This window comes from Sebastes fasciatus, chromosome 3 (assembly GCF_043250625.1).
Source record: "Sebastes fasciatus isolate fSebFas1 chromosome 3, fSebFas1.pri, whole genome shotgun sequence".
NCBI lineage: Eukaryota > Metazoa > Chordata > Actinopteri > Perciformes > Sebastidae > Sebastes > Sebastes fasciatus.
In genome coordinates this window covers 43,023,928-43,048,597 of record NC_133797.1, presented here as the reverse complement: position 1 = coordinate 43,048,597, position 24,670 = coordinate 43,023,928, and the positions used below count along the sequence as shown (strand labels likewise).

At 42.8% G+C, this 24,670-nt stretch overlaps 3 protein-coding genes across 3 annotated transcripts in view; 2 read left to right on the top strand and 1 right to left on the bottom strand.

Moving 5' to 3' along the window:
- eif4a3 (eukaryotic translation initiation factor 4A3) overlaps window positions 1–24,670 on the bottom strand; it is a 69,912-nt gene that overhangs the window by 36,249 nt on the left and 8,993 nt on the right. The gene's annotated exons all lie outside the window — the stretch shown is intronic.
- Window positions 14–22,893, top strand: LOC141765089 (actin-binding protein WASF3-like). The gene is made up of 11 exons (XM_074630954.1): window positions 14–302; window positions 11,158–11,297; window positions 12,534–12,668; window positions 13,854–14,007; window positions 16,603–16,720; window positions 16,801–16,845; window positions 16,929–17,053; window positions 17,585–17,839; window positions 17,947–18,062; window positions 18,137–18,352; window positions 18,435–22,893. The coding sequence occupies exons 2-11, from the start codon at window positions 11,165–11,167 to the stop codon at window positions 18,596–18,598; spliced, it is 1,461 nt and encodes a 486-aa protein (XP_074487055.1). The 5' UTR covers window positions 14–302; window positions 11,158–11,164; the 3' UTR covers window positions 18,599–22,893.
- The window catches only part of LOC141765093 (protein EOLA1), a 2,393-nt gene continuing 576 nt past the window's right edge, over window positions 22,854–24,670 (top strand). The window contains exons 1-3 of the mRNA XM_074630959.1: window positions 22,854–22,996; window positions 23,947–24,207; window positions 24,291–24,670. The exon at window positions 24,291–24,670 is cut by the window's right edge and continues 576 nt beyond it. Coding sequence (XP_074487060.1) covers window positions 23,949–24,207; window positions 24,291–24,499 — 468 coding nt within the window. The 5' untranslated portion in view covers window positions 22,854–22,996; window positions 23,947–23,948 and the 3' untranslated portion in view covers window positions 24,500–24,670. The remainder of the gene's footprint in view (window positions 22,997–23,946; window positions 24,208–24,290) is intronic.

Sequence of the window (24,670 nt, the reverse complement as noted above, 5' to 3'; positions counted from 1 at the left end):
ATATATACATGTGTATATATAATCATGTAGCAACCGGCCGAAGTTGTCCGGAAGGAGCCGAGCAGCTCCGATGAGTCTTCGTCGTCTCCTCCTCATCATTCCTGGTCAGAGGATGTGAAGAGTCGCTGCTCGCTGCTCTGAGACGGAGGAGCCTCAGCAGGACGAACCGGACACCGGAGCTACTACCGGGGCTACTACTGGGGGTACCGGAGCTATAACCGGAGCTACTACCGGAGGTACCGGAGCTACTGACGGTGCTACTACTGGGGCTATAACCGGAGCTACCGGGGCTACTACCGGAGGTGAGTCTCTGACGTGTTATCCATCGATCCGCGGCTCGCGACGGTCTCTCTGATCACTGACCTGTCAGTCATCCGGTCCCGGTGATGACGTCATGAGCGATCAGACCGTACAGACCATAACACACACACACACACACACACACACACACACACACACACACACACACGCTGTGCTGAAATGACTGCATGACGTAATGCAACCAGCTTCTGATAGTGTGTGTGAGTGCGTGCGTGCGTGCGTGCGTGCGTGCGTGTGGTTACCGGTTAATGAAGATCTGGACTCCTCTCTCTGGTCAGACAGTAGACCAGATGTGAGACAGGTGTGGGCATTAAGGCCCTGTTCACACCTGGTATTAACGTCATGTTCACACCTGGTATTAACTTCATGTTAACACCTGGTATTAACTTCATGTTCACACCTGGTATTAACGTCATGTTCACACCTGGTATTAACGTCATGTTCACACCTGGTATTAACGTCATGTTCACACCTGGTATTAACGTCATGTTCACACCTGGTATTAACGTCATGTTCACACCTGGTATTAACGTCATGTTCACACCTGGTATTAACGTCATGTTCACACCTGGTATTAACGTCATGTTCACACCTGGTATTAACGTCATGTTCACACCTGGTATTAACGTCATGTTCACACCTGGTATTAACGTCATGTTCACACCTGATATTAACTTCATGTTCACACCTGGTATTAACGTCATGTTCACACCTGGTATTAACGTCATGTTCACACCTGGTATTAACGTCATGTTCACACCTGGTATTAACGTCATGTTCACACCTGGTATTAACGTCATGTTCACACCTGATATTAACGTCATGTTCACACCTGGTATTAACGTCATGTTCACACCTGATATTAACGTCATGTTCACACCTGGTATTAACGTCATGTTCACACCTGATATTAACGTCATGTTCACACCTGGTATTAACTTCATGTTCACACCTGGTATTAACGTCATGTTCACACCTGGTATTAACGTCATGTTCACACCTGGTATTAACGTCATGTTCACACCTGGTATTAACGTCATGTTCACACCTGGTATTAACGTCATGTTCACACCTGATATTAACGTCATGTTCACACCTGATATTAACGTCATGTTCACACCTGGTATTAACGTCATGTTCACACCTGGTATTAACGTCATGTTCACACCTGGTATTAACGTCATGTTCACACCTGGTATTAACGTCATGTTCACACCTGGTATTAACGTCATGTTCACACCTGGTATTAACGTCATGTTCACACCTGGTATTAACGTCATGTTCACACCTGATATTAACTTCATGTTCACACCTGGTATTAACGTCATGTTCACACCTGGTATTAACGTCATGTTCACACCTGGTATTAACGTCATGTTCACACCTGGTATTAACGTCATGTTCACACCTGGTATTAACGTCATGTTCACACCTGATATTAACTTCATGTTCACACCTGGTATTAACGTCATGTTCACACCTGATATTAACTTCATGTTCACACCTGGTATTAACGTCATGTTCACACCTGATATTAACGTCATGTTCACACCTGGTATTAACGTCATGTTCACACCTGATATTAACTTCATGTTCACACCTGGTATTAACGTCATGTTCACACCTGGTATTAACGTCATGTTCACACCTGATATTAACTTCATGTTCACACCTGGTATTAACGTCATGTTCACACCTGGTATTAACGTCATGTTCACACCTGGTATTAACGCCCTGTTCACACCTGGTATTAACGTCATGTTCACACCTGGTATTAACGTCATGTTCACACCTGATATTAACTTCATGTTCACACCTGGTATTAACGTCATGTTCACACCTGGTATTAACGTCATGTTCACACCTGGTATTAACGTCATGTTCACACCTGGTATTAACGTCATGTTCACACCTGATATTAACGTCATGTTCACACCTGGTATTAACGTCATGTTCACACCTGGTATTAACGTCATGTTCACACCTGGTATTAACTTCATGTTCACACCTGGTATTAACGTCATGTTCACACCTGGTATTAACGTCATGTTCACACCTGATATTAACTTCATGTTCACACCTGGTATTAACGTCATGTTCACACCTGATATTAACGTCATGTTCACACCTGGTATTAACGTCATGTTCACACCTGATATTAACGTCATGTTCACACCTGGTATTAACGTCATGTTCACACCTGATATTAACGTCATGTTCACACCTGGTATTAACGTCATGTTAACACCTGGTATTAACGTCATGTTAACACCTGGTATTAACGTCATGTTAACACCTGGTATTAACGTCATGTTCACACCTGGTATTAACGTCATGTTCACACCTGGTATTAACGTCATGTTCACACCTGATATTAACGTCATGTTCACACCTGGTATTAACGTCATGTTCACACCTGGTATTAACGCCCTGTTCACACCTGATATTAACTTCATGTTCACACCTGGTATTAACGTCATGTTCACACCTGATATTAACGTCATGTTCACACCTGGTATTAACGTCATGTTCACACCTGATATTAACTTCATGTTCACACCTGGTATTAACGTCATGTTCACACCTGGTATTAACGTCATGTTCACACCTGATATTAACTTCATGTTCACACCTGGTATTAACGTCATGTTCACACCTGGTATTAACGTCATGTTCACACCTGATATTAACTTCATGTTCACACCTGGTATTAACGTCATGTTCACACCTGATATTAACGTCATGTTCACACCTGGTATTAACGTCATGTTCACACCTGATATTAACTTCATGTTCACACCTGGTATTAACGTCATGTTCACACCTGGTATTAACGTCATGTTCACACCTGATATTAACTTCATGTTCACACCTGGTATTAACGTCATGTTCACACCTGGTATTAACGTCATGTTCACACCTGATATTAACTTCATGTTAACACCTGGTATTAACGTCATGTTCACACCTGGTATTAACGTCATGTTAACACCTGGTATTAACGTCATGTTCACACCTGGTATTAACGTCATGTTCACACCTGATATTAACGTCATGTTCACACCAGGTATTAACGTCATGTTCACACCTGGTATTAACGTCATGTTCACACCTGATATTAACTTCATGTTCACACCTGGTATTAACGTCATGTTCACACCTGATATTAACATCATGTTCACACCTGGTATTAACGTCATGTTCACACCTGGTATTAACGTCATGTTCACACCTGGTATTAACGTCATGTTCACACCTGGTATTAACGTCATGTTCACACCTGGTATTAACGTCATGTTCACACCTGATATTAACGTCATGTTCACACCTGGTATTAACGTCATGTTCACACCTGGTATTAACATCATGTTCACACCTGGTATTAAGGCCCTGTTCACACCTGATATTAACATCATGTTCACACCTGGTATTAACGTCATGTTCACACCTGATATTAACGTCATGTTCACACCTGGTATTAACGTCATGTTCACACCTGATATTAACTTCATGTTCACACCTGGTATTAACGTCATGTTCACACCTGATATTAACGTCATGTTCACACCTGGTATTAACGTCATGTTCACACCTGATATTAACTTCATGTTCACACCTGGTATTAACGTCATGTTCACACCTGATATTAACGTCATGTTCACACCTGGTATTAACGTCATGTTCACACCTGATATTAACTTCATGTTCACACCTGGTATTAACGTCATGTTCACACCTGGTATTAACGTCATGTTCACACCTGATATTAACTTCATGTTCACACCTGGTATTAACGTCATGTTCACACCTGATATTAACATCATGTTCACACCTTTTATTAACGTAATGTTAACACCTGATATTAACGTCATGTTCACACCTGGTATTAACGTCATGTTCACACCTGGTATTAACATCATGTTCACACCTGGTATTAAGGCCTGTTCACACCTGATATTAACGTCATGTTCACACCTGGTATTAACGTCATGTTCACACCTGGTATTAACGTCATGTTCACACCTGGAATTAACTTCATGTTCACACCTGATATAAACATCATGTTCACACCTGGTATTAACGTCATGTTCACACCTGGAATTAACTTCATGTTCACACCTGATATTAACGTCATGTTCACACCTGGTATTAACTTCATGTTCACACCTGATATTAACGTCATGTTCACACCTGATATTAACATCATGTTCACACCTGGTATTAACGTAATGTTAACACCTGATATTAACGTCATGTTCACACCTGGTATTAACGTCATGTTCACACCTGATATTAACGTCATGTTCACACCTGATATTAACATCATGTTCACACCTTTTATTAACGTAATGTTAACACCTGATATTAACGTCATGTTCACACCTGGTATTAACGTCATGTTCACACCTGGTATTAACATCATGTTCACACCTGGTATTAAGGCCTGTTCACACCTGATATTAACGTCATGTTCACACCTGGTATTAACGTCATGTTCACACCTGGTATTAACGTCATGTTCACACCTGGAATTAACTTCATGTTCACACCTGATATTAACATCATGTTCACACCTGGTATTAACGTCATGTTCACACCTGGTATTAACGCCCTGTTCACACCTGGTATTAACGTCATGTTCACACCTGGTATTAACGTCATGTTCACACCTGATATTAACTTCATGTTCACACCTGGTATTAACGTCATGTTCACACCTGGTATTAACGTCATGTTCACACCTGGTATTAACGTCATGTTCACACCTGGTATTAACGTCATGTTCACACCTGATATTAACGTCATGTTCACACCTGGTATTAACGTCATGTTCACACCTGGTATTAACGTCATGTTCACACCTGGTATTAACTTCATGTTCACACCTGGTATTAACGTCATGTTCACACCTGGTATTAACGTCATGTTCACACCTGATATTAACTTCATGTTCACACCTGGTATTAACGTCATGTTCACACCTGATATTAACGTCATGTTCACACCTGGTATTAACGTCATGTTCACACCTGATATTAACGTCATGTTCACACCTGGTATTAACGTCATGTTCACACCTGATATTAACGTCATGTTCACACCTGGTATTAACGTCATGTTAACACCTGGTATTAACGTCATGTTAACACCTGGTATTAACGTCATGTTAACACCTGGTATTAACGTCATGTTCACACCTGGTATTAACGTCATGTTCACACCTGGTATTAACGTCATGTTCACACCTGATATTAACGTCATGTTCACACCTGGTATTAACGTCATGTTCACACCTGGTATTAACGCCCTGTTCACACCTGATATTAACTTCATGTTCACACCTGGTATTAACGTCATGTTCACACCTGATATTAACGTCATGTTCACACCTGGTATTAACGTCATGTTCACACCTGATATTAACTTCATGTTCACACCTGGTATTAACGTCATGTTCACACCTGGTATTAACGTCATGTTCACACCTGATATTAACTTCATGTTCACACCTGGTATTAACGTCATGTTCACACCTGGTATTAACGTCATGTTCACACCTGATATTAACTTCATGTTCACACCTGGTATTAACGTCATGTTCACACCTGATATTAACGTCATGTTCACACCTGGTATTAACGTCATGTTCACACCTGATATTAACTTCATGTTCACACCTGGTATTAACGTCATGTTCACACCTGGTATTAACGTCATGTTCACACCTGATATTAACTTCATGTTCACACCTGGTATTAACGTCATGTTCACACCTGGTATTAACGTCATGTTCACACCTGATATTAACTTCATGTTAACACCTGGTATTAACGTCATGTTCACACCTGGTATTAACGTCATGTTAACACCTGGTATTAACGTCATGTTCACACCTGGTATTAACGTCATGTTCACACCTGATATTAACGTCATGTTCACACCAGGTATTAACGTCATGTTCACACCTGGTATTAACGTCATGTTCACACCTGATATTAACTTCATGTTCACACCTGGTATTAACGTCATGTTCACACCTGATATTAACATCATGTTCACACCTGGTATTAACGTCATGTTCACACCTGGTATTAACGTCATGTTCACACCTGGTATTAACGTCATGTTCACACCTGGTATTAACGTCATGTTCACACCTGGTATTAACGTCATGTTCACACCTGATATTAACGTCATGTTCACACCTGGTATTAACGTCATGTTCACACCTGGTATTAACATCATGTTCACACCTGGTATTAAGGCCCTGTTCACACCTGATATTAACATCATGTTCACACCTGGTATTAACGTCATGTTCACACCTGATATTAACGTCATGTTCACACCTGGTATTAACGTCATGTTCACACCTGATATTAACTTCATGTTCACACCTGGTATTAACGTCATGTTCACACCTGATATTAACGTCATGTTCACACCTGGTATTAACGTCATGTTCACACCTGATATTAACTTCATGTTCACACCTGGTATTAACGTCATGTTCACACCTGATATTAACGTCATGTTCACACCTGGTATTAACGTCATGTTCACACCTGATATTAACTTCATGTTCACACCTGGTATTAACGTCATGTTCACACCTGGTATTAACGTCATGTTCACACCTGATATTAACTTCATGTTCACACCTGGTATTAACGTCATGTTCACACCTGATATTAACATCATGTTCACACCTTTTATTAACGTAATGTTAACACCTGATATTAACGTCATGTTCACACCTGGTATTAACGTCATGTTCACACCTGGTATTAACATCATGTTCACACCTGGTATTAAGGCCTGTTCACACCTGATATTAACGTCATGTTCACACCTGGTATTAACGTCATGTTCACACCTGGTATTAACGTCATGTTCACACCTGGAATTAACTTCATGTTCACACCTGATATTAACATCATGTTCACACCTGGTATTAACGTCATGTTCACACCTGGAATTAACTTCATGTTCACACCTGATATTAACGTCATGTTCACACCTGGTATTAACTTCATGTTCACACCTGATATTAACGTCATGTTCACACCTGATATTAACATCATGTTCACACCTGGTATTAACGTAATGTTAACACCTGATATTAACGTCATGTTCACACCTGGTATTAACGTCATGTTCACACCTGATATTAACGTCATGTTCACACCTGATATTAACATCATGTTCACACCTTTTATTAACGTAATGTTAACACCTGATATTAACGTCATGTTCACACCTGGTATTAACGTCATGTTCACACCTGGTATTAACATCATGTTCACACCTGGTATTAAGGCCTGTTCACACCTGATATTAACGTCATGTTCACACCTGGTATTAACGTCATGTTCACACCTGGTATTAACGTCATGTTCACACCTGGAATTAACTTCATGTTCACACCTGATATTAACATCATGTTCACACCTGGTATTAACGTCATGTTCACACCTGGAATTAACTTCATGTTCACACCTGATATTAACGTCATGTTCACACCTGGTATTAACTTCATGTTCACACCTGATATTAACGTCATGTTCACACCTGATATTAACATCATGTTCACACCTGGTATTAACGTAATGTTAACACCTGATATTAACGTCATGTTCACACCTGGTATTAACGTCATGTTCACACCTGGTATTAACGTCATGTTCACACCTGGTATTAACGTCATGTTCACACCTGGTATTAACGTCATGTTCACACCTGATATTAACGTCATGTTCACACCTGGTATTAACTTCATGTTCACACCTGGTATTAACGTCATGTTCACACCTGGTATTAACGTCATGTTCACACCTGATATTAACTTCATGTTCACACCTGGTATTAACGTCATGTTCACACCTGGTATTAACGTCATGTTCACACCTGGTATTAACGTCATGTTCACACCTGGTATTAACGTCATGTTCACACCTGTTATTAACGTCATGTTCACACCTGGTATTAACGTCATGTTAACACCTGGTATTAACGTCATGTTCACACCTGGTATTAACGTCATGTTCACACCTGGTATTAACGTCATGTTAACACCTGGTATTAACGTCATGTTCACACCTGGTATTAACGTCATGTTCACACCTGGTATTAACGTCATGTTCACACCAGGTATTAACGTCATGTTCACACCTGGTATTAACGTCATGTTCACACCTGGTATTAACGTCATGTTCACACCTGATATTAACGTCATGTTCACACCTGATATTAACATCATGTTCACACCTTTTATTAAGGTAATGTTAACACCTGATATTAACGTCATGTTCACACCTGGTATTAACGTCATGTTCACACCTGGTATTAACATCATGTTCACACCTGGTATTAAGGCCTGTTCACACCTGATATTAACGTCATGTTCACACCTGGTATTAACGTCATGTTCACACCTGGTATTAACGTCATGTTCACACCTGGAATTAACTTCATGTTCACACCTGATATTAACATCATGTTCACACCTGGTATTAACGTCATGTTCACACCTGGTATTAACGTCATGTTCACACCTGGAATTAACTTCATGTTCACACCTGATATTAACATCATGTTCACACCTGGTATTAACGTCATGTTCACACCTGGAATTAACTTCATGTTCACACCTGATATTAACGTCATGTTCACACCAGGTATTAACGTCATGTTCACACCTGGTATTAACGTCATGTTAACACCTGGTATTAACGTCATGTTCACACCTGGTATTAACGTAATGTTCACACCTGGTATTAACGTCATGTTCACACCTGGTATTAACGTCATGTTCACACCTGGAATTAACTTCATGTTCACACCTGATATTAACGTCATGTTCACACCAGGTATTAACGTCATGTTCACACCTGGTATTAACGTCATGTTAACACCTGGTATTAACGTCATGTTCACACCTGGTATTAACGTCATGTTCACACCTGGTATTAACGTCATGTTCACACCTGATATTAACTTCATGTTCACACCTGATATTAACATCATGTTCACACCAGGTATTAACGTCATGTTAACACCTGGTATTAACGTCATGTTCACACCTGGTATTAACGTAATGTTCACACCTGGTATTAACGTCATGTTAACACCTGGTATTAACGTCATGTTCACACCTGGTATTAACGTCATGTTCACACCAGGTATTAACGTCATGTTCACACCTGGTATTAACGTCATGTTCACACCTGGTATTAACGTCATGTTCACACCTGATATTAACGTCATGTTCACACCTGGTATTAACGTCATGTTCACACCTGGTATTAACGTCATGTTCACACCTGGTATTAACGTCATGTTCACACCTGGTATTAACGTAATGTTAACACCTGATATTAACGTCATGTTCACATCTGGTATTAACGTCATGTTCACACCTGGTATTAACATCATGTTCACACCTGGTATTAACGTAATGTTAACACCTGATATTAACGTCATGTTCACATCTGGTATTAACGTCATGTTCACACCTGGTATTAACATCATGTTCACACCTGGTATTAACGTCATGTTCACACCTGATATTAACATCATGTTCACACCTGTTATTAACGTCATGTTCACACCTGGTATTAACGTCATGTTCACACCAGGTATTAACGTCATGTTCACACCTGGTATTAACGTCATGTTCACACCTGGTATTAACGTCATGTTCACACCTGGTATTAACGTCATGTTCACACCTGGTATTAACATCATGTTCACACCTGGTATTAACGTAATGTTAACACCTGATATTAACGTCATGTTCACATCTGGTATTAACGTCATGTTCACACCTGGTATTAACATCATGTTCACACCTGGTATTAACGTAATGTTAACACCTGATATTAACGTCATGTTCACATCTGGTATTAACGTCATGTTCACACCTGGTATTAACATCATGTTCACACCTGGTATTAACGTCATGTTCACACCTGATATTAACATCATGTTCACACCTGGTATTAACGTAATGTTAACACCTGATATTAACGTCATGTTCACATCTGGTATTAACGTCATGTTCACACCTGGTATTAACATCATGTTCACACCTGGTATTAAGGCCCTGTTCACACCTGATATTAACGTCATGTTCACACCTGGTATTAACGTCATGTTCACACCTGGTATTAACGTCATGTTCACACCTGTTATTAACGTCATGTTCACACCTGGTATTAACGTCATGTTCACACCTGGTATTAACGTCATGTTCACACCTGGTATTAACGTCATGTTCACACCTGGTATTAACGTCATGTTCACACCTGGTATTAACGTCATGTTAACACCTGGTATTAACGTCATGTTCACACCTGGTATTAACGTCATGTTCACACCTGGTATTAACGTCATGTTCACACCTGGTATTAACGTCATGTTCACACCTGGTATTAACGTCATGTTAACACCTGGTATTAACGTCATGTTCACACCTGGTATTAACGTCATGTTCACACCTGGTATTACGGCCCTGTTCAGGTTACAACTGGTTAGGGAGGAGGGGTGGTTTCTATGGTTACCAGTGGTTAGGGAGGATGGGTGGTTTCTATGGTTACCACTGGTTAGGGAGGAGGGGTGGTTTCTATGGTTACCACTGGTTAGGGAGAGGGGGCTGGTTTCTATGGTTACCATACCACTATAAGGTCCCATGGTGGTCACAGGAAGGGGCAGGGCTTCACCTCTCACCTGACCTCAACCGGCTGTTGCCATGGAGACAGGTAGGGCTGAATAGAGGCCAAGTATCAGTGCTCTTCATCTGAGACCATGTCATGTGACCCCCTCCCCTCTCTCCAGGTGAGCCATGCCGTTGGTGAAGCGGATCATTGAACCCAGGTATTTGTGTCGCTGCGCTCTGCCTGATGGCGTCGTCAGTGAGCTGGAGTGTGTCACCAACAGCACGCTGGCCGCCGTCATCAAACAGCTGGGAGGACTCAGTGAGTGACACCTGAACACCATGAACTACAACACAGTCTTGGTCTGGACTACAGAACCCAGAACACTAGAGTTCAGACTGGAATCTGATCTCAGAACAGCTGCAGAGCAGAGCAGAGCAGATCAGATCAGATCAGATCAGATCAGATCAGATCAGTCAGATCAGATCAGATCACATCACATCACATCACATCACATCAGATCAGATCAGATCAGATCAGATCAGTCAGATCAGATCAGATCAGTCAGATCAGATCAGATCAGATCAGATCAGTTTAGTCAGATCAGATCAGATCAGTCGGATCAGATCAGATCAGATCAGTCAGATCAGATCATCTTAGATCAGATCAGTCAGATCAGATCAGATCAGATCAGTCAGATCAGATCAGATCAGATCAGTCAGATTAGATCAGATCAGTCAGATCAGTCAGATCAGATCAGATCAGTCAGATCAGTCATATCAGTCAGATCAGATCAGTCAGATCAGATCAGATCAGTCAGATTAGATCAGATCAGATCAGATCAGTCAGATCAGATCAGATCAGATCAGATCAGATCAGTCAGATCAGATCAGATCAGATCAGATCAGATCACATCACATCACATCAGATCAGATCAGATCAGATCAGTCAGATCAGATCACATCACATCACATCACATCACATCACATCAGATCAGATCAGATCAGATCAGTCAGATCAGATCAGATCAGTCAGATCAGATCAGATCAGATCAGATCAGTTTAGTCAGATCAGATCAGATCAGTCGGATCAGATCAGATCAGATCAGTCAGATCAGATCATCTTAGATCAGATCAGTCAGATCAGATCAGATCAGATCAGATCAGTCAGATTAGATCAGATCAGATCAGATCAGTCAGATCAGATCAGATCAGATCAGATCAGTCAGATCAGTCAGATCAGTCAGATCAGATCAGATCAGTCAGATCAGTCAGATCAGATCAGATCAGGTCAGATCAGTCAGATCAGATCAGTCAGATCAGTCAGATCAGATCAGATCAGATCAGATCAGTCAGATCAGATCAGATCAGATCAGATCAGTCAGATCAGTCAGATCAGTCAGATCAGATCAGATCAGATCAGTCAGATCAGATCAGATCAGATCAGTCAGATCAGTCAGATCAGATCAGATCAGATCAGATCAGTCAGATCAGTCAGATCAGATCAGATCAGGTGAATGTGGTTGGTTTGTGTTTCCTGTGATGTCGTGGCGTGCAGGTCGCCATGCGGAGGACATCTTCAGCGAGCTGTTCACGGAGGCCAACGGTTTCCACCTGAGGATGAGCAACCTGCAGGAGAGAGTCGACCTGCTGGCGGTGAAGGTCACACAGCTGGACTCCACCGTGGAGGAAGGTGAGTCAGCAACTGACCACAGCTACTACTACTACTACTAGTCCTAGTACTACTACTACTACTACTACTACTACTACTACTACCACTACTAGTATTACTACTACTATTACTACTACTGCTAGTACTACTACTACTAATATTACTACTACTACTAACACTACTACTACTACTACTAGTATTACTACTACTACTACTACTACTACTACTACTACTAGTATTTCTACTACTACTACTACTAAAAGTACTACTACTACTAATATTACTACTACTACTAACACTACTACTACTACTACTACTACTACTAGTAGTACTACTACTACTACTACTAGTAGTACTACTACTACTAATATTACTACTACTACTAACTACTACTACTACTACTAATATTACTACTACTACTAACACTACTACTACTACTACTAGTATTACTACTACTACTACTACTACTAGTAGTACTACTACTACTACTACTACTACTACTACTAGTATTTCTACTACTACTACTATTACTACTACTACTACTACTAGAAGTACTACTACTACTAATATTACTACTACTACTAACACTACTACTACTACTACTAGTATTTCTACTACTACTACTATTACTACTATTACTAGTATTACTAGTATTACTACTACTACTACTAGTACTACTACTACTAATAGTCTTACCACTACTAGTAGTACTACTACTACTACTACTACTAGTCCTACTACTACTAATAGTCTTACTAGTACTACTACTATTAGTACTACTACTACTACTAGTCCTACTACTACTACTAGTAGTCCTACTAGTACTACTACTAGTAGTCCTACTACTACTAGTACTACTAGTTCTACTACTACTACTAGTCCTACTAGTACTACTACTAGTAGTCCTACTGCTAGAACTACTACTACTAGTCCTACTAGTACTACTAGTACTACTACTAGTAGTCCTACTAGTACTACTACTAGTCCTACTAGTACTACTACTACTTCTACTAGTCCTACTACTAGTCCTACTAGTACTACTTCTACTACTACTACTAGTCCTACTACTACTACTACTACTACTACTACTACTACTACTACTAGTCCTACTAGTACTACTACTACTACTACTACTAGTCCTACTAGTACTACTAGTACTAATACTAGTAGTCCTACTACGTAGTAATAGTACTGTTTGTGGTCTAGTGTCTCTGCAGGACATCAACATGAGGAAGGCTTTCAGGAGCAGCACCATCCAGGACCAGCAGGTGGTGTCACGGAGCTCCATCCTCAACCCGGTTCTGGAGATGTACCAACGCTGCGACAAACCGCCGCCCCTCAACATCCTGACCCCCTACAGGTCAGTTCAGCATCCTGACCCCCTACAGGTCAGTTCAGCATCCTGACCCCCTACAGGTCAGTTTAACATCCTGACCCCCTACAGGTCAGTTCAGCATCCTGACCCCCTACAGGTCAGTTTAACATCCTGACCCCCTACAGGTCAGTTTAACATCCTGACCCCCTACAGGTCAGTTTAACATCCTGACCCCCTACAGGTCAGTTCAGCATCCTGACCCCCTACAGGTCAGTTCAGCATCCTGACCCCCTACAGGTCAGTTCAGCATCCTGACCCCCTACAGGTCAGTTCAGCATCCTGACCCCCTACAGGTCAGTTTAACATCCTGACCCCCTACAGGTCAGTTCAGCATCCTGACCCCCTACAGGTCAGTTCAGCATCCTGACCCCCTACAGGTCAGTTCAACATCCTGACCCCCTACAGGTCAGTTCAGCATCCTGACCCCCTACAGGTCAGTTCAGCATCCTGACCCCCTACAGGTCAGTTCAGCATCCTGACCCCCTACAGGTCAGTTTAACATCCTGACCCCCTACAGGTCAGTTCAGCATCCTGACCCCCTACAGGTCAGTTCAGCATCCTGACCCCCTACAGGTCAGTTCAGCATCCTGACCCCCTACAGGTCAGTTCAGCATCCTGACCCCCTACAGGTCAGTTTAACATCCTGACCCCCTACAGGTCAGTTCAGCATCCTGACCCCCTACAGGTCAGTTCAGCATCCTGACCCCCTACAGGTCAGTTTAACATCCTGACCCCCTACAGGTCAGTTCAGCATCCTGACCCCCTACAGGTCAGTTCAGCATCCTGACCCCCTACAGGTCAGTTCAACATCCTGACCCCCTACAGGTCAGTTCAACATCCTGACCCCTTACAGGTCAGTTTAACATCCTGACCCCTTACAGGTCAGTTTAACATCCTGACCCCCTACAGGTCAGTTCAGCATCCTGACCCCCTACAGGTCAGTTTAACATCCTGACCCCCTACAGGTCAGTTCAACATCCTGACCCCCTACAGGTCAGTTCAGCATTCTGACCCCCTACAGGTCAGTTCAGCATCCTGACCCCTTACAGGTCAGTTTAACATCCTGACCCCCTACAGGTCAGTTCAGCATCCTGACCCCCTACAGGTCAGTTCAGCATCCTGACCCCTTACAGGTCAGTTCAACATCCTGACCCCTTACAGGTCAGTTTAACATCCTGACCCCCTACAGGTCAGTTCAACATCCTGACCCCCTACAGGTCAGTTCAGCATCCTGACCCCCTACAGGTCAGTTTAACATCCTGACTCCCTACAGGTCAGTTCAACATCCTGACCCCCTACAGGTCAGTTTAACATCCTGACCCCTTACAGGTCAGTTCAACATCCTGACCCCCTACAGGTCAGTTCAGCATCCTGTACATGTACATAGCTCCACCCTCTCATGTCACTTCTGTAATTAGTAATAAGAGCTTTATTAGTAATTAGAGCTTTATTAGTAATTAGAGCTTTAGTAGTAATTAGAGCTTTAGTAGTAATTAGAGCTTTATTAGTAATTAGAGCTTTAGTAGTAATTAGAGCTTTATTAGTAATTAGAGCTTTAGTAGTAATTAGAGCTTTAGTAGTAATTAGAGCTTTAATTAGAGCTTTAGTAGTAATTAGAGCTTTATTAGTAATTAGAGCTTTAGTAGTAATTAGAGCTTTATTAGTAATTAGAGCTTTAGTAGTAATTAGAGCTTTAATTAGAGCTTTAGTAGTAATTAGAGCTTTATTAGTAATTAGAGCTTTATTAGTAATTAGAGCTTTATTAGTAATTAGAGCTTTAGTAGTAATTAGAGCTTTATTAGTAATTAGAGCTTTAGTAGTAATTAGAGCTTTAATTAGAGCTTTAGTAGTAATTAGAGCTTTATTAGTAATTAGAGCTTTATTAGTAATTAGAGCTTTAGTAGTAATTAGAGCTTTAGTAGTAATTAGAGCTTTATTAGTAATTAGAGCTTTAGTAGTAATTAGAGCTTTATTAGTAATTAGAGCTTTATTAGTAATTAGAGCTTTAGTAGTAATTAGAGCTTTAGTAGTAATTAGAGCTTTATTAGTAATTAGAGCTTTAATTAGAGCTTTAGTAGTAATTAGAGCTTTATTAGTAATTAGAGCTTTAGTAGTAATTAGAGCTTTATTAGTAATTAGAGCTTTAGTAGTAATTAGAGCTTTAATTAGAGCTTTAGTAGTAATTAGAGCTTTATTAGTAATTAGAGCTTTATTAGTAATTAGAGCTTTATTAGTAATTAGAGCTTTAGTAGTAATTAGAGCTTTATTAGTAATTAGAGCTTTAGTAGTAATTAGAGCTTTTATTAGAGCTTTAGTAGTAATTAGAGCTTTATTAGTAATTAGAGCTTTATTAGTAATTAGAGCTTTATTAGTAATTAGAGCTTTAGTAGTAATTAGAGCTTTAGTAGTAATTAGAGCTTTATTAGTAATTAGAGCTTTATTAGTAATTAGAGCTTTAGTAGTAATTAGAGCTTTATTAGTAATTAGAGCTTTAGTAGTAATTAGAGCTTTATTAGTAATTAGAGCTTTATTAGTAATTAGAGCTTTATTAGTAATAGGAGGATTGTTGTGTGTGTGAAGGGACGATAAGAAGGACGGTCTGAAGTTCTACACCGACCCGTCGTACTTCTTCAGCTTGTGGCGGGAGAAGATGCTTCAGGCCACCGAGAACAAACGCAAAGAGAAGAGACGCCAGAAGGTGGGTCATCTCTTTATCTGTGACATCACTTCCTGTGTGTGTGTGACAGCAGCAGAATGACAATGATCTCTGTGTTCCAGGAGCAGAAGCATGTGGAGGAGTCTTCAGGACGGGAGGTGAAGAAGGTCAGTTCCTCCTCCCCGTTCTCATCTCTTTATTATTATCCATCCTTTTATTTTGAAGGGCTGTTGTTGTTCTTCCTGTGAAGGTTCGGAAAGCTCGGAACAGGCGACAGGAATGGAACCTGATGGCGTACGACAAGGAGCTCCGCCCCGACGCTCGGGTGACGCCGTCACCTTACCACACCTCCGACGGCTCCATGTCACCTGACAGGTAAACACGGTCTCATCAGTCCGAGGTCAAAGGTCAGTCTGAGGTCATCCTGGGACCAGAGAGGTCTCCATCTATCGTAGGCTGTCCTGTTGGAACCGGATGGTCAGGGTAATGAGTAATGGTAACTTATTACTACTATTATTATTATTGTTATATTATTATTAATATTATTATATTATTATTAATATTATTCAGTCTAATAAGTAATGGTACCTTATTATTATTATTGTTAAGATTAATATTCAGTGTAATAAGTAATAGTACACTATTATTATTATTATTATTAATACTATTATTTTAAATATTATTATTATAATAATTATTGATATTATTCCATCCAATAAGTAATAGTAAGTTATTATCATTATTATAATTAATATTATTATTATTAATAATAATATTATTATTATTATTATTATTATTATTAATACACCAGTGCTGTAAATGTTCCTTATTGTTATAATAATAATAATAATAATAATGACTGTATATTGTTATATAATAATATATTATTATAATCCCCCCCCCCAGGTCAGACGACCTCTCCTTCCCCCCCCACCATGACGCCCAGGGGCATGATGGGAAGGATCATGTGACGGTGTCAGGAAGCGGTCAGACTCAGTCGTTGGACCGCGCCCTCCGACCCCCGTCTGCATCCTCTGTGGTCGCCACGGCAACGGCCCGCCAACACTCACTGGGCCGCAACCAGCCGCATCATCTCCACCAGCCGCCGCTCGCCGGCTCGGAGCAGAACGGAGCACGGACCAACGCTGCCAAGGAGGCCAAGTACACACGCACACGCACACGCACACGCACACGCACACGCACACGCACACGCACACGCAGTGTGTCAAGTGACTCATGTTTGACCTTTGACCTCCATCTCTCCTCAGTGACCATCAGATCCCTCCGGCCCCCCCGCCGCCGCCCCCCCCTCTCATGCCGTCAACGGGACAGATGGTGTTCCCCAACACCGCTGCCATGGCAACGCACCCCGCAGCTGCTCCCGGTAACCACGGTAACGCACATTTAGACGTTCTACCTGTGATGTTTCCGCCAGCTCATCAATGTCTCGTCCTCCAGGTGGCGCCGCCGTCCTGTCCCGCCCCTACAGCCCCTCCCCTCCGCCGCCTCCGCCAGCCAACTACGTCCCCTCCCCGTCCCGGCCCGGAGGCCAGGCCCCGCCCTCGGCCGCCGCTCCCCCTTTGCCCCCGACGACAGACGGCAGGAAGGCTCCCGGCGGAGCCAACGTGCCGACGAACGACGCCCGCAGCGACCTGCTGGCCGCCATACGCAGAGGTCAGCTGTCACACGGTGCTCACGGTGGTACTGACCTGTGGTCCGACGTAGCGTTGAGGTTCTGGTCTCTCCCCGTCTGCAGGTATCCAGCTGAGGAAGGTCCAGGAGCAGCGCGAGCAGGAGGAGGCCAAGAAACGAGAGCCCACGGGAAACGACGTCGCCACCATCCTGTCGCGACGCATCGCCGTGGAGTACAGCGAATCAGAGGAGGACTCTGAACCCGAGGACCAGGACTGGTCCGACTGAGGGGCGCCTGACAGGAAACACTTAGATAGTTGATGATGTCACGTAACCGTCATAGTCAGTATTATCAGTTCTTTGTTCTCATTGGTGTGTTTATTGTTGTGGACCTGCTGGAGGCGGAGCCTGAATGTATATTTGAGGTCAGAGGTCAACATGGAGGGTCATAGTGTGATGATGTCGGTCGACTCACCGCCAGCTACCACGCCATCTGCTCCACCGGTCCGTCCGATAGCAGTAGAACTTCACTACCCACAATCCTTAAGTGTGACGGCGACGTCTCTGATTGGTTGAGCTCACCGTTACCATGGAGATGTTTACCGCACCCACGAACGGCTAGTGAGGGTTCGCTCTGCTCCGCGGCGTCTCAAACCAACATGGCGGCTCGTTTGAGGAGAACTAAGGCATTATGGGAGGAGTAGTTCCTTTAGTCTGGCAGCTGATTGGTCGGCTGGTTCCACCGGTCAGACTCGTAGAGCAGAGCAGAGCCGGAACAGAGTAGAGGACAGTAGAGTAGAGGACAGTAGAGTAGAGGACAGTAGAGTAGAGGACAGAAGAGTAGAGGACAGAAGAGTAGAGTAGAGGACAGAAGAGTAGAGTAGAGGACAGTAGAGTAGAGGACAGAAGAGTAGAGTAGAGGACAGAAGAGTAGAGTAGAGGACAGTAGAGTAGAGGACAGTAGAGTAGAGGACAGTAGAGTAGAGGACAGAAGAGTAGAGGACAGAAGAGTAGAGGACAGAAGAGTAGAGGACAGAAGAGTAGAGTAGAGGACAGAAGAGTAGAGTAGAGGACAGTAGAGTAGAGGACAGTAGAGGACAGTAGAGTAGAGGACAGTAGAGTAGAGGACAGTAGAGTAGAGTAGAGTAGAGGACAGTAGAGTAGAGGACAGTAGAGTAGAGTAGAGTAGAGGACAGTAGAGTAGAGGACAGTAGAGTAGAGTAGAGTAGAGTAGAGTAGAGTAGAGTAGAGGACAGTAGAGGACAGTAGAGTAGAGGACAGTAGAGTAGAGTAGAGGACAGTAGAGTAGAGTAGAGTAGAGGACAGTAGAGTAGAGGACAGTAGAGTAGAGTAGAGTAGAGTAGAGTAGAGTAGAGTAGAGTAGAGGACAGTAGAGTAGAGGACAGTAGAGTAGAGTAGAGTAGAGGACAGTAGAGTAGAGGACAGTAGAGTAGAGTAGAGTAGAGTAGAGTAGAGTAGAGTAGAGGACAGTAGAGGACAGTAGAGTAGAGGACAGTAGAGTAGAGTAGAGGACAGTAGAGTAGAGTAGAGTAGAGGACAGTAGAGTAGAGGACAGTAGAGTAGAGTAGAGTAGAGTAGAGTAGAGTAGAGTAGAGGACAGTAGAGTAGAGGACAGTAGAGTAGAGTAGAGTAGAGGACAGTAGAGTAGAGGACAGTAGAGTAGAGTAGAGTAGAGTAGAGTAGAGTAGAGTAGAGTAGAGGACAGTAGAGGACAGTAGAGTAGAGGACAGTAGAGTAGAGTAGAGGACAGTAGAGTAGAGGACAGTAGAGGACAGTAGAGTAGAGGACAGTAGAGTAGAGGACAGTAGAGTAGAGTAGAGTAGAGTAGAGTAGAGTAGAGGACAGTAGAGTAGAGGACAGTAGAGTAGAGTAGAGTAGAGTAGAGTAGAGTAGAGTAGAGGACAGTAGAGTAGAGGACAGTAGAGTAGAGTAGAGGACAGTAGAGTAGAGGACAGTAGAGTAGAGGACAGTAGAGTAGAGTAGAGTAGAGGACAGTAGAGTAGAGGACAGTAGAGTAGAGTAGAGGACAGTAGAGTAGAGTAGAGTAGAGTAGAGTAGAGGACAGTAGAGGACAGTAGAGTAGAGGACAGTAGAGTAGAGTAGAGGACAGTAGAGTAGAGGACAGTAGAGTAGAGGACAGTAGAGTAGAGTAGAGGACAGTAGAGTAGAGGACAGTAGAGTAGAGTAGAGGACAGTGGAGTAGAGGACAGTAGAGTAGAGGACAGTAGAGTACAATAGAGTAGAGAGTAGCCAATGAGGAGTCGCCAACGAGGAATTGCTAACGAGAAGACGCCAACGAGGAGACGCTAACGAGGAGACGCCAACGAGGAGATGCCAACAAGGAGACGCCAACGAGGAGACGTTAAGGAGAAGACGCAACGAGGAGACGCCAACGAGGAGACGTTAAGGAGAAGACGCAACGAGGAGACGCCAACGAGGAGACGTTAAGGAGAAGACGCAACGAGGAGACGCCAACGAGGAGACGCCAACGAGGAAACGGCAACGAGGAGACGCCAACGAGGAGACGCCAACGAGGAGACGCCAACGAGGAAACGCCAACGAGGAGACGCCAACGAGAAGACACGAGAAGACGTTAAGGAGAAGACGTTAAGGAGAAGACATTAAGGAGAAGACGCGACGAGGAGACGCCAACGAGGAAACGCCAACGAGGAGACGCTAACGAGAAGACACGAGAAGACGTTAAGGAGAAGACGCGACGAGGAGACGCCAACGAGGAGACGCTAACGAGGAAACGGCAACGAGGAGACGCCAACGAGGAGACGCCAACGAGGAAACGCCAACGAGGAGACGCCAATGAGGAGACGCCAACGAGGAGACGCCAACGAGAAGACACGAGAAGACGTTAAGGAGAAGACGTTAAGGAGAAGACGCGACGAGGAGACGCCAACGAGGAGACGCCAACGAGGAAACGCCAACGAGGAGACGCCAATGAGGAGACGCCAACGAGGAGACGCCAACGAGAAGACACGAGAAGACGTTAAGGAGAAGACGTTAAGGAGAAGACGCGACGAGGAGACGCCAACGAGGAGACGCCAACGAGGAAACGCCAACGAGGAAACGCCAACGAGGAGACGCTAACGAGAAGACACGAGAAGACGTTAAGGAGAAGATGTTAAGGAGAAGATGTTAAGGAGAAGACGTTAAGGAGAAGATGTTAAGGAGAAGATGTTAAGGAGAAGACGTTAAGGAGAAGATGTTAAGGAGAAGATGTTAAGGAGAAGACGTTAAGGAGAAGACGCGACGAGGCGTCAGGCAGCTGTAAACTGTTTTTTTTTTTTTTCTTCGTGGATAAAAATGTTAATGACTTCCTGTTTTTATTTCTATCTATATTCTATATTCTTTATATCTATATTCTATATTACTGCGTTCAGATCAGCTGATCAAAACCTTTGATCTTATTTATATCATTGATTTTTGTTTTCTTTCAGGCGTTATGGATTTATTTATTTACTTGTTATTATTTGTATCTGTAGATATTTTCTTGTAGACGTTTCAGCATCTGATTCATTAGTTGCTATGGTAACCAGAGAAGAGCTTGTTAGTGATGTCACACGCTGCTTTTCATTATGAATTATTCTGATATTCTTTTTTATGTGACATCATCGCGTGTCGTCGTTGTGATGACATCATAGCTCATCTGTAAAAACAGGAAGCAGTAAAATAATGACATCATCCACTGCTTCATTTCTGTGATGTCATCGCTGCTGCTGCTGATGTAAGACCTACTTCCTGTCCCGTACCACGTGTGATTGGTTTATTGATCTGTGCTGTGATCCTGCATGTCGGTGGAAATTAATAACTACTTAATCATGAAACTAAAACTTTAGTTTCTTTATGTGACGTGGTGACATCACAGTTCATGTTTTATTACATTTAAAATTTGATTTAATTGCATTAAGTTCAATTTTAATCTTCATGTTAATGTGATTAAATTGCATTAATTTAAATAAAATGTCCTGGTATTTATTTTCCGTAAATAATAAACTAAATAATTAATCAATAAAAGCTTTTTCATTCCTCTAATTGTTGGAAACCTCCAAACAGAATCAGAGTCTATTGAAGCTGAAGCTGCAGCGAGATCACCACGGTAACCAGGCGGTAACCACGGTAACCAGGCGGTAACCAGACTGTAACCACGGTAACCCGTCACCAGCTGCAGAGGGCAGCAGAGCGGAGCTGCACACATTAAACCAGAAGAAGAAGCAGCAGCAGCCTGAGCGGAAGAGAGATGAACAGCGGGAGAAGTGAGCGGAGTCTGGTTCTGGATCTGGATCTGGTTCTGAGTCAGGAAGACTCAGTGTGTAAAACTACATTTACTGACTTTCAACGAGGACAAACAGACCGGATCATCTCCGCGGCTGTTCCTGCAGCCTGATAACACCATCTATCCAGCTGTTCCTGCAGCCTGCTGACCATCACCCTCCTGCTCGCAGCGCTGCGCACCAAACTCCATCCAGAAATCTGCTGAATGAGGTCCCTGGTTTCTGTGAAGGAGTTTCAGCGGTCTGAGGAAGTTTAACCAACAGCAGCTCTTCTGATCGGAACAAACTATCATTTAGACAAATAAGACATCTAATACAGTAAATAACGTCACTATAGGAGTTCAACTGTTCATATGAATGAAGAACACCTTTAGTGTGTAAAGTGAGCAGCTGATTCATGTTTATTGATTTATTGAGTGGAGTTTGGTGTATGAACATGAACTGATCATGTTTATTGATTTGGTGTATGAACATGAACTGATCATGTTTATTGATTTGGTGTATGAACATGAACTGATCATGTTTATTGATTTGGTGTATGAACATGAACTGATCATGTTTATTGATTTGGTGTATGAACATGAACTGATCATGTTTATTGATTTGGTGTATGAACATGAACTGATCATGTTTATTGATTTGGTGTATGAACATGAACTGATCATGTTTATTGATTTGGTGTATGAACATGAACTGATCATGTTTATTGATTTGGTGTATGAACATGAACTGATCATGTTTATTGATTTGGTGTATGAACATGAACTGATTATGTTTATTGATTTGGTGTATGAACATGAACTGATCATGTTTATTGATTTGGTGTATGAACATGAACTGATCATGTTTATTGATTTGGTGTATGAACATGAACTGATCATGTTTATTGATTTGGTGTATGAACATGAACTGATCATGTTTATTGATTTGGTGTATGAACATGAACTGATCATGTTTATTGATTTGGTGTATGAACATGAACTGATCATGTTTATTGATTTGGTGTATGAACATGAACTGATCATGTTTATTGATTTGGTGTATGAACATGAACTGATCATGTTTATTGATTTGGTGTATGAACATGAACTGATCATGTTTATTGATTTGGTGTATGAACATGAACTGATCATGTTTATTGATTTGGTGTATGAACATGAACTGATTATGTTTATTGATTTGGTGTATGAACATGAACTGATCATGTTTATTGATTTGGTGTATGAACATGATCTGATCATGTTTATTGATTTGGTGTATGAACATGAACTAATCATGTTTGATTAATAATGCATCCCATAATGAGCGTGAGGGTTATTGTTTGTTTTGCAGACATGTCGCTGCAGGTGTGGTGCCTGTCGTTCCGCCAGCCGTACGCCGGTCTGGTTCTGGACGGGGTGAAGACGGTGGAGAGCCGCTGGAGGCCCCTACTGGCCCCGCTGGAGAACCAGACCCTGGGGATCCACATCGCCAGGCGGGACTGGGAGGGGGAGGAGTGGAGGGCGGTGCTGAGCGGCCCGCTGGCGATGAACCGGGTTCAGATCCAAACGCTGCTGGAGTCCGGAGAGAGGTTCGGCCGCGGCGTGGTGGCAGGTGGGAGAGCACGTCGGTCTTCTCCGATGGTTTACGAGGCGTACCTGAAGGCATCTCCTCACCTGTGGAAACCTCTCTTTCAGGATTGGTGGATGTGGGCGGGACCTGGCTGTGCTCCGCCTCCACGCAGGGGGAGGAGCTACAGCACCTGGAGCGGTCGGCCGTTCTGATTGGTCTGCAGGAGAAACACCTGACTCACCTGTCCAACCCTCGCTGGCTAAAGGAGCCGCTGAGGGCCCCGGGGGGTCGCGACCTCTGGACCGCGGAGATCCCCGTCGAGCTGTTACCATGACGACGTCACGCACGCACACTCAGACGTCTTATTGGATGAACTGTGACGAACTTTCAGACGTTCATGTTCCTCTGAGGATGAATCTGTTAGCCTGTTAGCATGCTAACGGCCGATGGAAGGAGGCGGGGTCACGCGTCACGTCTTCGGGGCTAGAACACATCAGCATTAGAA